General features: G+C 45.0%; 1 protein-coding gene across 1 annotated transcript in view; it reads left to right on the plus strand.

Moving 5' to 3' along the window:
• Positions 1-17,123, plus strand: part of LOC131287705 (proteoglycan Cow) — a 78,860-nt gene that overhangs the window by 43,399 nt on the left and 18,338 nt on the right. The window contains exons 2-3 of the mRNA XM_058316782.1: positions 7,075-7,186; positions 14,684-14,786. Of these exons, the coding sequence (XP_058172765.1) occupies positions 7,075-7,186; positions 14,684-14,786 (215 nt within the window). The remainder of the gene's footprint in view (positions 1-7,074; positions 7,187-14,683; positions 14,787-17,123) is intronic.

The following is a 17,123-nucleotide window of genomic DNA, read 5'->3' on the forward strand; positions in this document are numbered from 1 at the left end:
TTGCATTTTTTCACTCGTGAAATTGAAGATTGAATATAGTTTCAAGGACTCTTTCAATTATTTATCTTGTATTTGTAAATGAACATCACTTCATCTTTCTTTTTCATGTATTTTTCTTTACGTATACGTAACATCTGCTACGTATATCCACATTAATTTGCTTGAAATTATGTTTGAAAAGGTTACAATTTGCCTATTTAAAAGTTTAATTTCTATTATACTTTTGAATTTTTGAATAATCACCAGCTGCTTTTAGTTATGGCTCATTTGTTTACATTATTGATCCACTGAAAAAATGATCGGCCTGTTATAGGAAGGCTCGAGTTTAAGCTTTTCCAACTATTACTACCAGCATGTTGCATAGTAATGGTATTATTTAAGGAGCAACATCAATCGAAGTTAAGCATTCTCTGCCGAGGTTAAAGAGGAACTACTTGGAGCATAAACAGTATCGGTTACTTCTATAGACCAATTTTGTTGAAGATCGTCACTCCAAACAGCCACCTCGAAATCACATCGTGCTATTCAACTGATCCCAATAAATCCTTCTTCTTTTTTGTGAGGCAAACTTTCAATAGTTTAGAACTACTACATTCCGACTAGATCATGCACGATTCAAACGTTGGTGAAATTTCACGACCGTTTACCAGGATTCTAGATTTTCTGGCTGCCTGCTGCCGCAGGCAAAGTCCTCGCTCGGAAGGGCCCAATTTGGATCCTTCGTGACATCCGGTCAAATGCCGTGAACGGTTACGCTGAATCCATTGCCATGCCGTTTGGGCGCGTTTGGGGGAAATAAAAAAGGCACGCCATGGAATGGCGATACAGGGCACATGTTTCAGAACATCGAGCTGGCGAAGCCGCCGGTTTTGACGAAAGTGCACTATTTTGTACGTACACTTCGCGTCGTTGCAACGCTGTCCTGGAACGTGAACCGGATTTTTGGAAACGTCCACGGCTGGTAGCGTTTAGGAGGATCTTCTTGTTCCTTTTCGGCGCATCCGACACCCCCTCCAGCTCGGAACCTATGCCGTTTCGCGGAACCTATCCAATTCCATCTGTTAGATGCTTGCGTCATCGGAACGGGGAAAACGGTTCCACTCTTTGCACTCTCGCGTAAAGGTTGGAAGTCACATCGATGAGTAGATGATAACGATACGCTTTTGGAGCTCATGCCTTCACCGTTATCCAACAGCAACTGTGCATTGCACACAGAGCCGAACGATACGTTCAAGTGAATGCCTTTATGTAGTGGACGAACGGGCGCCGAACGAAATTCAAGCAGTCTTCTGTGTAGCATACTATGCGTAACTAGCAAGAATTTTTTTTCTCCTCTCCTGTTGTGTTTTTATATCGGTTGGGTTTTTTTATTGCATTCCAAATCTAGGACACTTGGACTCGGTTCGTTGTGGGCGTTCGAATGAAGCGTGTCGTAGAAACAGATCGCTCGCCGATGTCCTCCACAGAGTTCCGGCGATTTCTATGACCCGGTGACGCCTGTTGAAGGAAACACATCTGTCAAAACATTTGTCTCCGGTGGGTTCACCCCACCCGAAAGAGTCACAACTCTACCGCAGTCAGACTTTCGAAGCATTCCAAAATGCCGCCAGTGCGGTAGGGAAAAGAAAATGATTCCCACATCAAAGCAGTCGCTGGATGAATGCAAATATTCTGCCTAGCGTGCCAGAGGTGGGAAAGAAAATTTACTTTAATTGCATTAAACGCCCAGCCGGTGTACACAGTTGTGCCCCTGTGACCCTGTCCCCCGATGCAATTGGATTAGCAAAACGCCTCAGTGTCCTTGCGACGCTCCATGGAGTGACGCGGAGAGGTCCTGCCCGGTGGAGGTAGACGAGATCCGGACGAAGTGTGCGCTAGATATAATTGAAGATAAACAGAAATACCGCAGCTACAGGCGCTGGTCCTTAATGAAGTTACCAATTTTCCCTCGACACACCCCATCGCCAGCCCAAGAAACCCGGCGGGGTGGCTTTCTGGTGTAACCCCATTTGCTAATGGGTTTGTGTTTACCGTTGGGGTAACCGCTATGAACACACACGCACACACGCAAGTACAATGGAACTTGGGCTCTCAGTCGCTGGCGATGACAGCCTTAAGACCCCGTTTGTCTGCCTTTTGTACGACGCAGACGGAGAACTAATACGTTACGACAATAATCATACGCCATTGGCATGCCCCATTTGGCCCGGTGACGCACCGGCATTGGAACGCCTCGATGGTTTTGCCCCCCCCCACTCCTTCTGAAGCTCCCTGCCACCCATCTGCATATGGTGGAACGGTTTAGCAAATATGGCAAGCAATAGCGTTCTCGCCTCGTAGGTATTGCAACGAAAACAGGAAGTACCGTTAGTCAACAAACCGGTACGATGGGTTAGTGGGGCAAACGAGCCAGAAAGTTGGAGAGATAAGAGATTGATCAGTGACACGTACCTAGGATTGTCGAACCACAGCTGTAGATCCTCGTTGAAACAATATTTCAATCCGCAAACAAATCCAACCCAATGGAGTACATCCGAGTTAATGAATAGGGAAGCGATTTGTTTACATTGAATGCTGGCAATGCATCACATGTCGACAACTGTTACTAAGTATTTCACTACTTTTCAATAAGTAACCTAAAGGTCAACGCTGTGTGGTAATCGTAACACATTGATTAATATCTTACAATAAAATAATCACCGTCGGCATGAAATTCCAAACTCAAGACGCATTCCTCAACTGTCCGGTCCGTCATCGCAAGACACCGCAATTGTGATGCCTTTTTACCTTTCATAATCACAGCCCACGACCAACGCTGCGAGGCAAAAAGGTCAGAAATGGCACAGCTTAATCTTTGCCCACTTAAGGGGCCAAGACAAACACGACGGTGTACTTTTTCAACGCTTATGCAGAGCACCACGGCCATGGCTTTTTTGGGCGGTAGCTCGCTTAAAAACCAATTTATTTAATCTCTTCACAATCGTGTCTTGCTGTCATTCGCTTTGTCGTCATTCCGTCGGTCCGTTGGCTACGACTCCGCCAGACATTCTTCAGTGGCGTTGAATCATTTATCTTCATAAGGCCAACGGGTCGGCCAGAGATGTACAACACAAATAGTATTAGGGCAGTAGGAAAGAATTTAATTCACTAGGGAAAATTTTAGAATTTGTTCGAAATAAATCCTCAATTTGGGGGCTCACCGGAGATAAATTTGTTATCGGATGTTTGTTACTGTTTACTTTACTAGTTTAAATTCATGTCTTTTAGCTACCCAGTACAACCAACCCTCAAGAGGTATTTTGCTAATTTGAAGCTACGTCCTTTTGCTAAAATATTTTCACATAACAACACTTTCAACAAGATTCGGCTTTCACTTTTCAATACCAAAAGAGCACCCCCAAGGCCGGGATTGGAAGGATTTACCCGGCGTCCGAAATTCGGCGAAGTAAAACCCAACCGCCCATTTCCTCGCCCCAAAAAAACCCTCCTCCCTGCTTAGCTGATCCTTTCCGTAATGATTTATGATGCATGGAGCAAAGAGGGGAAATTATGAGTTGCTCATAAATTATCGTCCCACTCCGCATAATCCTTCGCTCGAAGCGCGTTACCCGAGACGGAGCCTGCCCGGGCCCGTTCGATCGGCGGGGCAAAGAAGAGGTCCGGGGCGGGTCGGACAGGGGCGGGTGGGTTGGTAAAATTTGTCCCAATTTTCCTCGTAACCTTTTACGCTCGCTCACCCCGCTCGGGCGGCAGCGATGGCAAGGACCCCAAAACACGTTTCTGTTCGCTCGACGTGGGTTAAAATTGGGCAAGTAAAATGCATGACTTTGACACTTCGTTTCGCGCTATCGTTTGGTTGGCGTACGGTTGGCGATGGTGGGACGTAATTAATTTCGCATAAAAATAAGATACGCACGTGCGTAGGACTTGCAGCGTACTGATGCTCACGGTGGGGAAATCTTGAAAACTGCCTCGAATTTTCTCGAAGCAAATCTCAACGATCAACTTCACTCCGTCGGGAATGTACGAAAGGAATGTACTCTTGGATGTGACGGTTGTGGTTGATGTTTATCATTTTCCTATTCGCTTCCGACAATCAGTTGGAGTTTGATGTCTTTGATCCCGTTTCTTTCTTAAAAATAAGATTACGAACTGATCTTTGGAGTGTTTGATAAATGGGACGAAATATCCATCAGCAAAACCGCAAACATCCTCCGGCTTAATGGAAGTAAGCAAGGTTAACCACTGCCATAACCACATGTTTGTTAATTACTCTTCGCCCTCTCATAAGCATCTGATTTTAATTGCTCCGAACGTCAACCAACCACTTGCAGCATTTGCGCGAACAATGGCGGGGTCGTATCATTCAATTAATAATGATGAAACAAAAATTTTAAATAAACGAAGCGGAAGTAATTCATCATTTGCCCTCGCTGCCTCCGCCACTTTCCCACCGACATGACGTCAGCTTGCAGCTGTCTCCCTTCCCATACCCTTCCCCAATGAAAAATATAGTGTCAGCTGTGCGACGACATATTGGCGAATAAATTGTCTATCGACGCGCCGCCCCTTCTTGGGCTAGAAGCAACTCCTTGTCAGCGTTGCCCCTGCACAGCTGCTGGACCTGTCTCCGAGGGCCGAGCGGGAAAAGGGCAATTTCAATGGCAATTATGATTAATTCCCATTCACAATATTGCAATAATTTCAATCAGCGAATCCCCCCGGCACCATCGCTATCGCCATTGGTATGCAATGCTGGAAAGGTACGCATCATGCGAGTGTTTATCAGTTTTGTTTTTCTGTTTTTAAAGTTCCGAAGCATAAATCAATTGGGTATTAATTTTTAATTTCACCCCTGTGGGAACGTGGCATCGTTTCGCACTCGCGCCATCTGGTGTATGTGTTTTCCGTGCAATCGTTGATGAATATTGCAGCCTTCGTCGGCGGAGGTTTAAGATTTAATTAATTGCAACGAATGGAATGACAACAAGCGTCCGTCTGCTGAAGGCACACCAGGGAATTAAGTAGAATCGTTTTGTGTTTGACGCGAAATGAATTGAATTTATTAAAATACCACAATACACAACTCACTCTTCCTGTTAACTTAAATTTGTTTGTTTTTTAAGCACAATCTTGAATTAGTGCATCGGACCATGATGCTTATTTTCCCATCTGCACTGACCGAACTAACATTACAATGCGGTCACGTGTGTCACACTGACGATTTCTTTCTCCCAACAGTTCGTTAGTTGCGGTGGCTTACGATGGTCGTCAGGATAACAGGTTGCAGGATGTTCTTATCCGTCGTTCGTCCTGGACTAAAGCTGCGAGTCGTTGCGCTGACGTGAGTGAATCCCCGCCGGTATGGAAAGAGATCATCAGTTTCCGCAGTGAAATGGTGGCTTCATTTTTCTCCCGTCATGCAGGAAAGGAAAAAAAATGGCTCCGCAATGAAACCCACACCCGAACCGAGTGCATTGCATTGTGCATGCACCGATCTCAATTTTCCATCCACCATGACAACGTACGTGGTGCTTTATTTTCTCAGCCGGTCGAGCAAATGCGCACGATAAACCAAATGGCTTTGTTGAACTTGCGTCGATTTCCCTAATGGTGTAACGGATACAGGGAAACGCTATGTCATCCCAGAAAGAAAAAAAAACGGAAAGTACAAATAGTGTATCGAAAGTTGTCCGGTGATCTTGATGTTTCTTTGTACGCTGTACGCGTCCTTAATTGCGCTCCGATTCTGTTACTTTTACATGCTGTTTTGGACGGTTGCCAGCGTAATAACCATGGTTTTACTAGTGTTTTATCTGAGCACCATCATGGCTGCAAATGGGATTTTCATATGGTTGGATTTTTTTGTTTTCATTTTCATGATTTTTTTATAACAATTTGTCACATTAATTTATGGACCGTACACCAGAAAACATGAAGAAGGCAGTTTTTACTTAAACGATTTAAATGAAAGTCAAGAAACATGTCGGCGAAAATCGGAGTCAAATCGACTGCAGTTTAAAAATGGATCCCCTTCGAGGTAACATTACCCGCAGGGCTACATTATAGTACTTTAATTTCACATCAACTTCAACGTCCATTGTCCTTATCTCACCGGGTGGATCACTAGTCGGATGCGACAACGCGTGAGAAATAACTTTCTGCTCCCCCGTTCCAAATAAAGTACGGAACAGTTTCCACTCGAGCATTTGTAGAACGCACGAGGAACAAACACCGAGCAGTAATGAACGGAAAAGCTGTCAAGCAGCAGAAGGAAATCTCCAGTCGAACCATTTCATTCGGAAAAAGTCACAATTTCCTGGCTCGCCAACTCTCATCAACTTCGGCAGCCCACCGTATCCCCAGTGCAAAGTATTTTCCCTCGCCCCCCTCCTCCCCCCGCCAGGCGGAGAATGGAAATGAAGAGAAACGAAATTACTGCCACAAAGGAATGATTAAAATCGCTTCTTAACTCAATATTGGACGGGCTTGCGGGGGTGGAAACTGTAGAGCGTGTTTGGGTCCTTCTTTCGATTCGAATTTCTTGTGCTGCGAAATCGGTGAAAAAATCTTCCACCATCCCGTGCTTTCGTCCGGCTGACCGGAGGGCCCAGTGCCGTGAGTTTTATTCCGGCACGAAATGGACGCGTCGAGGGAAAAGTTAATTTCAGGAATGTTTTCACATTTCTCTTCGGCAAGAATTTCGACGCGAATGGTTCATTTGCTTTTCTCCGTGGAATAATTCGATGTCATTGGGTTTGACCGTTTCCGTTCCTACGGCGTTCGCACGCGACGAGATGTTTTTGTCTTTCCAGTGAAGGTTTCAATAGCCACGGTTCACTTACTAGAATTGATCTAGTTCAGAAACGATGAGAAAACAACGATTGGTTCGCGTTGTAGGTAGTTTCGAAAGCGATTTGTGATGTTTCCGACACACACAGGAATGCAAATCAATCTTTAGCTTTGATCACTTACAATTTCCAGAAACAATCACTCCATAGAAGTGGTATTAAAATAATTGGTTTTCTCTATTTTCTTCTCGGTTTCGTCTGCAATTATGAAAAACCACCACAGGATGATAAGAGCAGCCAACAGCAACAGATGGATCCCGCGGCCGCATTGCAGCTGAAGCAGGATCAACAGCAAATGATTCCAGAGAAGAAGAAGTGGATTCACGACCCTTCAAGTAAGTGTATAGAACTGTCAAGCTTTTCAATCCAGAATTCCTTCAGTTTTATCTAGACCAAGTTTTATATTATTATTTTTCTTTACACTTCGTTTAATTCGAATACCACTACGAAGGTTCATTTGATTTTTGACTTTTGGTTGTGACTTTTTTATAAGACCAAACAGACGCTGCATTGCGGAGGCCAAAAATTCTTCCAAATGTTCTATTTATACTAGCACAAATCCCATTCACCTAATGGCCATTTTGTTACTTCGTTTTGTTTTACTTTCCTCATCTACCATTTTTTCCCCCTGCTTGAGGACGCCCGCAGGCTTCCCGAGCTATTTTCGTCACCGGGGAAAACTGATTTCTCTTTTATTTCCTCGCACCGCAAACGACGTGCGCCAGTTGGCACCCGAACCCGCCCCAGGCTGGACCATGGTTGAATGGGTCGGTATTGATTTTATTTATTCGATTAAACGACACGTTCCCTCGAGGACCTGAGGGCTCTGTTTCGATCGATGACGGTTTTGTCTTCCACGTTTCACGTTGCCGCTGCCGGGCCCGGAACAAAGCAAAACGAAAGTGACATAAAACTGGTGGAGGAAAAAAAAAACGCGTCGAACTCCCATGGCGAGGCCAGCTGCGACCTGTCCACCCCGGGGTTCACAATTTATGCAACATCCTAATCCGCTTACGGTCACCACCAACGGCGTGTCGCGCCGTGCTCGCTCTCTCTCTCTCTCTTGGACTTTTTCCACGGTAAGCCGGCCGTACGGAAAGAATGGGCCCGGAGCAAGAATTAAGCCGTGTTAATTATGGTGTTATTGTGCACGGAAAGTAACGATCCTTACGGTGGTTCGTCCGCCCTTTTGGGAGGCCGATGCAGTGGCAGAAACCATGCCCCGGTCGATGTCGATAATTAAATGCGGTCAAAACGGAGGTATCGCAGATGGAACTCGGGCAAACAAGTACTCCGGTTGAAAATGGGGAATAAACCTGGCTTACCGCAGCACGAACGCGAAGCGAAATGGCTAGAACCGGGCGAGGGAAAAACCAGATGCTAAAGGTCGAAAACGTGAAACCGTTCGAAAAACGGCCTAAACGCCGGTAGCTTTTAACAACCAATTAAAGAATTACTGAAGCACACCCCGCTCCCACTTTCCATCCAATCGAGTTTTTAGTACCGTTCGATCCACAAATGCCGAAAGGTTGGCGCTTTCATGGTGGGATTGCTTTTTTCCATCAATAATCGGTCGATTAGCTGTGGCAACCGGAGCCGAGTTTACATTCTTTCCTATTTATAATAACCTGATACTGCGCCAATATTGGACACCGTTGGGTCGTAGGGCGATGTAAATCACATTGCATTTCATTAAGGTTTCCTCGAGCACAATTGTTTGGCGGTACAATATACGATTGGTTTGGTTTATGGGCGAGTGTTTGGATGCTATAAATAAGTGGACCAATAACGCCCACGAACCGTTCGATGTTAAAGAACCGTCACTGGAGTTTTGGCATTAAGCTGGAATAACTCGTTGTGATGGAATACATTTTACTTAACAAACATAAATGCGTTTGCCTGTAATCCCTGCCAAGGGTTGTAGGTTCAATTTGCATCAAATTCGGGTTGTTTGCGTCTTGAGTGCGCCGCCCGATTGCCAGCATGTTAACTCAACTATTCAATCTCATCTTACATCGGGAGCTTACATTTACAATTCCCCTGCCCGGGCGCCACGCTTTGTGCAGAGTGCTGCGTCGTTTGTCGACGAAAATCAGCTGCACAATTCGTTCGCTTTCTAGTCCTTTCGGGCCACGGCACGACACGGGGCTACATCAACTTTAAATCGCTCCATTGCTCAACCGTTGTACTTTTGCCGCAGTTCTCCAGCCCTCCGACTCCACCCGTCGGAGCGTACCGTCGCCAGGTTTTGCCAAAGTTGCGCATAACTAAGGCATCACGGTGCTGACACACATATTCACTCGCACCGGTTGCCAAGGGCCACGATGGAAAGTTCCCGCGAGTCTCCCTTGGGGGGGAGCGCTGGGCGTGATAGTGCCATAACGGTACATATGTATGGCTATCCGGTTCGGCGAGCACACCGACACACGGTCGTCCTTCCGGTGCATATCGCGCTCGGATGCCGTAAAATCAAAACTCAACAAGCGAAACCGTATACGGTACGCGGGGGCAACAAAGTTGGGCCGAAATTATCCACCAGAGTGCACTACAAACGATGCGATGGCTGCCATTGTGCGGAAGGTCGGCGAAAACGCATGAAACGGCACGGCACAACGGGAAGGAGCGGACATCCGAGCATGCTAAGGGATTGGTTTTATCTCACAGTGTTTATAGAAAACGTGTTAAAATTTAGATTGGCCGCTATCGAAAGCTTGTTCGGCGGATCGTCGAGGTGTAATCGGGAACATGCAACCGTTGACCCGCCCTCTTTGGGCTTTTGCAGCGGTCGATGTTAATGGCGGCAAGGAATAGAGCAGCTACTTTACGGGCGAGCGCACGGTGGAACAAAAGGTGGACAAACAAAGTGAATGTCTTCCATTTTTCTACCCATTAATCTATGGGATTACACTGTCGTTCCATTGCAGTAATGTGTTGTTGAAAAAGAAGCTGTGAAACATTGAATAGGTGGAGGATAGGAGAATTAAAATATAGTCCTTCAAATAAAATTCCAAATGTCAACAATTTTACTTCAACGTATGACATGGCTGCAAAAAAAGACCTTCCTGTTGCCACCATATGGATTAAATTGTGTTAAACCGTTTCATTCTCCCCTTCATTCATATGGGTTTCTCTTTCTTCTTCTTCTTCTTCTTCCTTTTCTTCTTCATATTCTTCTTCTTCTTCTTTTTCATGTTCTTCTTCTTCTTTCGTTACGTTCACGAATTTGAAAAAGCAAACAATGGACTTTCTGCATATGAATTTTTCGTATAGTCACTGAGAAACTATGTTTCCAACTTTTAGTTTGTTAGAATTTTCCAAACAAAATAAAATTCTAAACAAATTTAGAATAACAAATTCATTCGATTGTTTATTAATTCATCTAAATGTAACGGACTCTGCCGTATGGTCAGTACCCAAATGCACTGAGAGATTTTTGGACTTACAAGCAGTTCTTTTTCCTTTTTCGTAGTTTGTTGGGTTAGTTATCCTTCATGCTAGAGTGATTATCAAAATATCAATCATTTCATTGAAAAAGTACTGTGACTTATTGCCACTGCTTCCAATGAACACATCACACTGTGCGCCTTTATGGTTCATGCAAGGTATGCCATCACTTGGGCATCATTAATGCAGGCGCACCCTGCGAAACCCGTAGAAATATGAGAAAGTTCTCAAACATGCGCCAGTCGTCCCGTTTTCAGCACAGTCCCCTCTCCCCCTTCTCCTCACCGGGAGGGCTGGGGCTTTCACGCCGGCCTCTAGCCTCGCATATACCACCGATAAAATTATGTCCATTAAAACGGGTAGTAAGTTTTCGCCAAGTGCCGTTTGTCCGACATCATCCAGCATCCGGCGCGTTGTCGAAGCAGGGGAGTTGTCGGATCGTCGTTGAAAGTTTAACCTTCCCTTCCCTCCGACCCGCTTCGGTATTCTGTAAGACTTCGCGCACCGGCGTGTTATGCTTGGTGTTGCTTTCTCATTTTTCCTTTAGTGTCAGGGTGACTCGAAGTTTAGTAGTTACGAAAACTAAGGAACTCCACCGAAACGGACTCCCCCGTGAAGGGGGGGAGGATACGGAAGATGCACGATAGCGTCATCGTTACGCTGGCAGCGAGCGCTAGAATACCATACAAGACGATGCGGTACCTTTGCAACCTTTCCCGATTGGCACGAAACACGGGTGCGCTAAGTACTCGAGAGAATTTCGTCCGCCTTTCGCTCGCTAGCTGAGGCGGGCTGGGACTCACTCCGTGTGGGTCATAAATTTACGAGATAAATATGATTATTATGTAACGTTATTGCTTCGCCAGCGCAGTGTGCAACGGTGCCGAACTTACGATGCGCGCCCTCCGGAAGTGGATGTGGTGACCTACGACCGATATTGATGCCAACGTTCTCGAGTGGGACGAACAACGTTTCATCGGAGTGGTGGATTTTCGTCAGGCGTCCGTGTCCTTCGAACCGAAAAAAAGCGTCCGTGCCCGACGGTGGAACGAACGAATGTTGCTGGAATACCACGACAAACATGCCCCTGCGATCTGGTCTTCTGCCTTCGCGAGCACCTAAAAATCCGATACAACTCCGGCCCGTTACTGGGTTACATTTTCCCGATGCATTCCGTTCGGCGCAACTTTGCCGGGCTCCCGACCAAAAATGGAGACGAAATGCTGATCCAGCGAAACGGTCGAAGCCGATGAAGCAAAAGTTTTTGCATAATTCTTTCCGGATGGATGGCCCATTCCGGTGCGCTTACCGTTTCTTCCCGTTCGCCACGTGTCCGCCCATCTGTTGCGGTAGGGGCTCTCTTTTTCATACCTTTTTTTTGCTGACGTCTTACCCACACCGTACAGCCGGAAACATTCGACGAAATTTACGAGATCATTTTCAAGTTTTCTCTTCCGGCGCCGGCGACTCCAACCGGTCGATAAGCTTGGTCCCTTCCCCGGGAAGTAAAAACTTACCCACCTGCGAGCATGAACGACATCCCTTCGTACATGCAGTAAGTCGTTTCAGCTTTCTTCGTTGAAGCCCAGTTGGACCTCGAGACTCCACACCACCGTTCCCCCTTAGTCGTGACCGAGTCGAGCATGGCGTAAAAGTAGTAAAGTTTGTCATCAAGTTGAGTCGACAGTAATTTGGACTGTGACTGAAATTTTAACGTGATGTGAATGCCGAAAATCGTGCTCCGTGCCAGGTGCACCGTACGGTTGCAGCCGGCTGCAAGCTGTCGGGCGTGTTTTTCGTGCCCTGACCCAGTGAAACCGTATGCCACATAAAGAGCCTAATGACGTCCGTAAACCTCGGGGGAAAATTCCACGTGGCATTGATGATGATGTAAGTTGACAGAAAAACCTTTCGGGAGGCGGTAGGTTGCATTGAACGGGGTGCGATCCTCAATTGTTGAGCATTGGATATGGTTGAAGTGTAATGTGGCAATAAAATGCTGTGTTTTGAAGTGTAATGTGGCAAGCCATTAGAGATTCATAGAAAATTAAATGGAATAACGAAATAATATGCACCAGTATTTGTTCTCCTAATGGGAATGAAAATAATCACTACTCCAACAAATACTTGTGATAACTTTTCATGTATGTTAAGCTATCATTGATTTCGCATGGTGCCTTTCGTTTGATGGAGGCGCCTGGTGGTTTATTATTTATCACTTTGCACCGTGTTCGATGCATTTATTTTCTCTATTTAAAATCGGAAAAAAACTCACTGTAAGTTGAAAGAAAAGCCTTTTGAGGGGTTTTAAGTTGGATTGAACGGAGTGCGATCGTCAATTGGAGAGCATTGGAGATGGTTGAAGTGTAATAGGACAATTAAAAAGCCGTTAGAGATCCATTGAAAATTTAGTGGAATAACGAAATAATATTTATCACTACTTGTTTTCTCTATGAAAATGAAAATAATCGCTACTCCAACAAACACTACTTTTCAGGTATGTTAAGTTATCATTGATTTCGCATGGTGCTTCTCATTTGATGGAGACGCCTGGTGGTTTGTTGTTTATCACTAATGATTTCTTATACCATCATTACATGCCTTGTTGTTCATGTTCATCACAATCTTAACAAAGCTCGACTAGCTGACCTGAAACAGTATAGTCTTAAATGTAAACTGTCTGTGCATTTTATCTCTTAATATGTTCCCATATCTGACCTGAAATGAACCCAAAGCAACAACAAAAACCTGATCAGCTCAAAATCAATTTAGCACCGTGTTTGGTGCGTTTGTTTTCTCTATTTAAGATTGAATCCCACGATAGTTCCCAACGGACCGCTTGCGTTCGATCTCCCAAACGGCTCAATTTTCATCTCATGAAATACGTTCCGGTGCTATTGAAAATGTTTTCTTTTGGCGAACAAGCTCGCCATTACGGGTGACTACATAATGAACAGCGACGCGCACTGGCGAATGCCTCATCCCGGTGGTTTTTGGCAACCACGCAAGCAGTGGCCCGCAAAGCACTTCGTATGGCGCCGTGGCAACATCGTTCGTTCGTGTGCGCTCGGTTATTATGAATAAATTTACATAATGCCACGCCACGAAACCACCCTGCCCCCGATGATGCACTCCGACCAGCAAAGAAACCAGATCCAATCGCACTGAAGCGCCTGAGCCTCCCGCTGGCCACGCGCTCGAAACAATGTACGAACGGAATCAGGTGGAATGGTTCCCGGTGGCGAGGGCTTCCCGGAGGCCCGGATGGTATCGCGATGGCCTTATTTTGCATGGCCCACGACGTAGCCTCGCATTTGGTGACACACCATTGTTGCCCTTGAAATGATCGCGAAGGCGTGGAAAAACGGGAGTTAAAAGTTTCACCACCATCGCTGTTGGTGACAAAAGCGAACAGAAATAGAAAATAGAATTGAATGGCAAAGAACCTTGTAGCGTGGACGTGCAGCTGTTTTCATGTCAAATGAACCATTTCATTGCCACTCGGTGGTACCTCGTTTTATTTGTTGAGTCAGCCAGCACACCACAATAACAGTCACCTTGCGCCACCATATCGGCTGCTTGAACGCAGACAATAGAAAGGTGTACGTCGGTACGGTGGGACATTTCGTACTGAAATCACTCCAATTGCTTTGACGATTGTGACTGCTGCAGTAGGGTCAGGAATGTAAGGTCAGAGCGCTGTAAAGAGAACGAAAAATAAAGGGTCACAAAAAAAACAAGACTTTCGACCGCCATTTGTTGCACGACACAATGTTCGCTCGTGTTGCTGCATTTGTGCTTATTTCTAAGAATTGAGAAACGTTTTCATTTGACATGCTTTTCTTGGCGTGTTGCTCATGTACTTCGTAAATTTTCAAATGGAGGCGCCTGGTCTTTACTCATCAACAATTCTTTTTTGTAAATCAACAACTTCATTAACATTAGTTATTAAGTATAATATACCGTGAAATGGCCCAACATATATGGTTAACATGGCAAATTCGGATTGTTTGTGTGAATTTAATTTTGTTCGTAATGCATATTAATGTTATGTTTTTGGCTTGGCAAGCTTACAATTAGTACACACAAATCACTTATGGCGTACTGCTTTTAGATCAGAGACTGCAAATAGTACGTATATAGACAAACATTCTCGATTAATTTTCATATTTCAAAAAGTACCCAGTTGATTCTATTTTTTTTATCACACTCCTCAAATTGCAATATGGCAAATTTGACTTCAATATAACACTCGTGCAAACTGCTAAAGCTCATCACTCTTACCGAGAATCCTTTGATGGTTCCATTTCGCAAAATTCCAGTAATCTCGAAAACATTTCATTATTATTCATCTCCTTTTTCCTTTTTTTTCTACTTTCCAATTTTAGGTGACCTTTGCAAACCACTCAACTGCAAGAAGAAAGAACTCTGCCTACTGGAGGACGCCTATACCGCCGTTTGCGTCTCGAAAAAGGAGCTCCATAAGAACAAGTAAGTCTAGCACGACATGCTTACGCTTGGCGTTTTTATTTACCTTTCATTTTTTTTTTTGCCATTGCGAAGCATACACTTTACATGCTTCAAGCCCCCGCTGGCAACACCCTTACCACCCAACACGCTTTGCCAGTCGCATCTCGAGGACAATGTAACCGTTTCCTGGAAATTTGTGGTTTTGCTGTCGTTGTTATTTGTACATTTTAGTTGTGCGTTTACTTTCACTCTAGGACTCTCCCTTCCGCGCCCACCCATCATCCCACCTCACTCCACAGGTTTGAAAGCAGCATACGCCTGTTGCGGAATGTTGTTTCGTATACATTTTTGTTTTGTTGTGCTATTTCACACGAATCGTACACACTCCGAAAGCCTCGCCTACTTTGCTGTTTCACCGTATCGTGTGTGGTTGTGCCTCGCTAGGCTTCAAGTCGTCATTCCACAGCCAGGCATTCCTTCACGCCATTGCTCAGTTCCGATGCTCGGTGGTTCCGTCTGTCAGAAGCAATCTGTAGAAATGGCTTACCACCTGGTGATTTCATGGCGGTTTTCTGTTTGTTTCGTTCCGTTTCAATTTTCTCGCAATGTTTTCATTCGTTCACTCTCCCTTCTCTTGTGAGTCTTTCGAACACTGCACCACAGACGTACGCAGCACTGGGGTGGACGGTAAAAGCAGAGAAGGCAGGGAAGGCGCCACGGGCCCAAAACAAAGAAGGAAAAGTAATACGACCCGCGGGAAAAATCCATTACTATTTCCTACAGCTCATCTATTTGGATACCCACGGTTTTCTCGGTTTTTTTCTGATGAAATCGTTCCCTTACAAAGGTGCTGTACTTTATTTTCCGATAGCAATCCTTTTTATTTTAGTATTTCACTTTTTTTTTATTCAACTAAACCAACCGAATTCGTACATCAAACTGGGAACCACATTAATTCGAAAACACAATTGTTTCGTAAACTGTTATGGAGTTTAACTTTTAATTTGAACGTAAACTCACCTTCGTACACCCAACTACATCAAATTATGCTAGCACAAGCCACCCACTCGCGCAACAGCTTCACTCCACACCCAGACGTCGAGACCCGTGTAATTCCAAGTGTCAAAACGCCATACACAATAATTACGAGGCGAGGAGCAATCTGCTCAGGTTGGACGCATGCAAGCCGGTGGTCGGTGGAAAGGTGTCCAGATGAAAAACTTACCAAACAATTTGTGTTTCGCTCATTCTCCCTGACGGTTGTTTTGTTTTCGGTTTGTGCCTCGGGCAAACTTTAATCGAAACATGTTTCCATCGGGTAGTAAACCTGTCGGGCCAGGTAACAGGCAGACCAGACGGGCGATTGGCGGTACCGACCCGTCACGAGCAGCGGACCAATGCAAGTTCATTATCTCACTTTCCAATGCTAATGCCAAAGTTTGGGTGGCCCCTTTTGTGATGTGAGCCGACGAGTGCGAAACAACGAAAACTGATTAAAGAAAACAGACATTTAAAAGGGCGACACCCCGTCCGAAGGTGCGCACAAAGCGACGGTTTTCACTGGAGTGAAATTTTGAAGGTGCATTTTCACCTCTCCAAGGGTAGCTATGAAAGAAGAGAAACAAGACTGACGAAGAAAAAGGTTGGAGCTTCACAGCGCCAGCATCGCAATGCAAATGGAGTTTGAGCAGGTGTAGGAAAATTGGCGCTGATTGAGTTTGTGCTTTGGCGGGGGCCATTTGTTCACTTTTTCCCATTTCCCAACAAAACACAGAACCAACTGTTTGTGCAACAGGGCTCGCACGACACAGTCGCATTGCTTTCGGAAATTTTTCTTATTTCTCTTCGGGTTAGTAGTGTCACGTGGTTGTGCTATCTGCGATGCTTCTTAATGCATCCACCGTGAGCGTAAATCAGATTCCAAAGCATCTCGCTGCAGCACAGGACTGCGTTGCAAATGCGTTGGAAAAAGAAGAAAATGTGTGTAACTAAAATTGATGTGTTAGGCCCGTCTACCTTTTCGTGTATCAAATATCAAATGATCATTTATATGATTTCCTTTTTACCACCTTTGACCTAAAAAAACTCTATCAACATGTGACTGTTTTGTACATAAAATCTTTGTTTTGAGCATGATAGGGTCCAAACCCCACAGAATAAACCTTGATGGGAATTACCATAACTGACATGAAAAGTGTGTGCGAATTGAAATAAGTTTATCATTGTTGTTGAAGCAATCAAGTTGGGCGTTTGCATGAATAAAATTATAAATTCATTTCTTAACAGTGTTTGTACTTTCGTTGATATAATAACTTCTCTCCCCTTTGTTGGTTTTGAATTGTCGAGTGTTGTCTTGCA

The sequence above is a fragment of the Anopheles ziemanni genome, chromosome 3, assembly GCF_943734765.1.
Source record: "Anopheles ziemanni chromosome 3, idAnoZiCoDA_A2_x.2, whole genome shotgun sequence".
Taxonomy (NCBI): Eukaryota; Metazoa; Arthropoda; class Insecta; order Diptera; family Culicidae; genus Anopheles; species Anopheles ziemanni.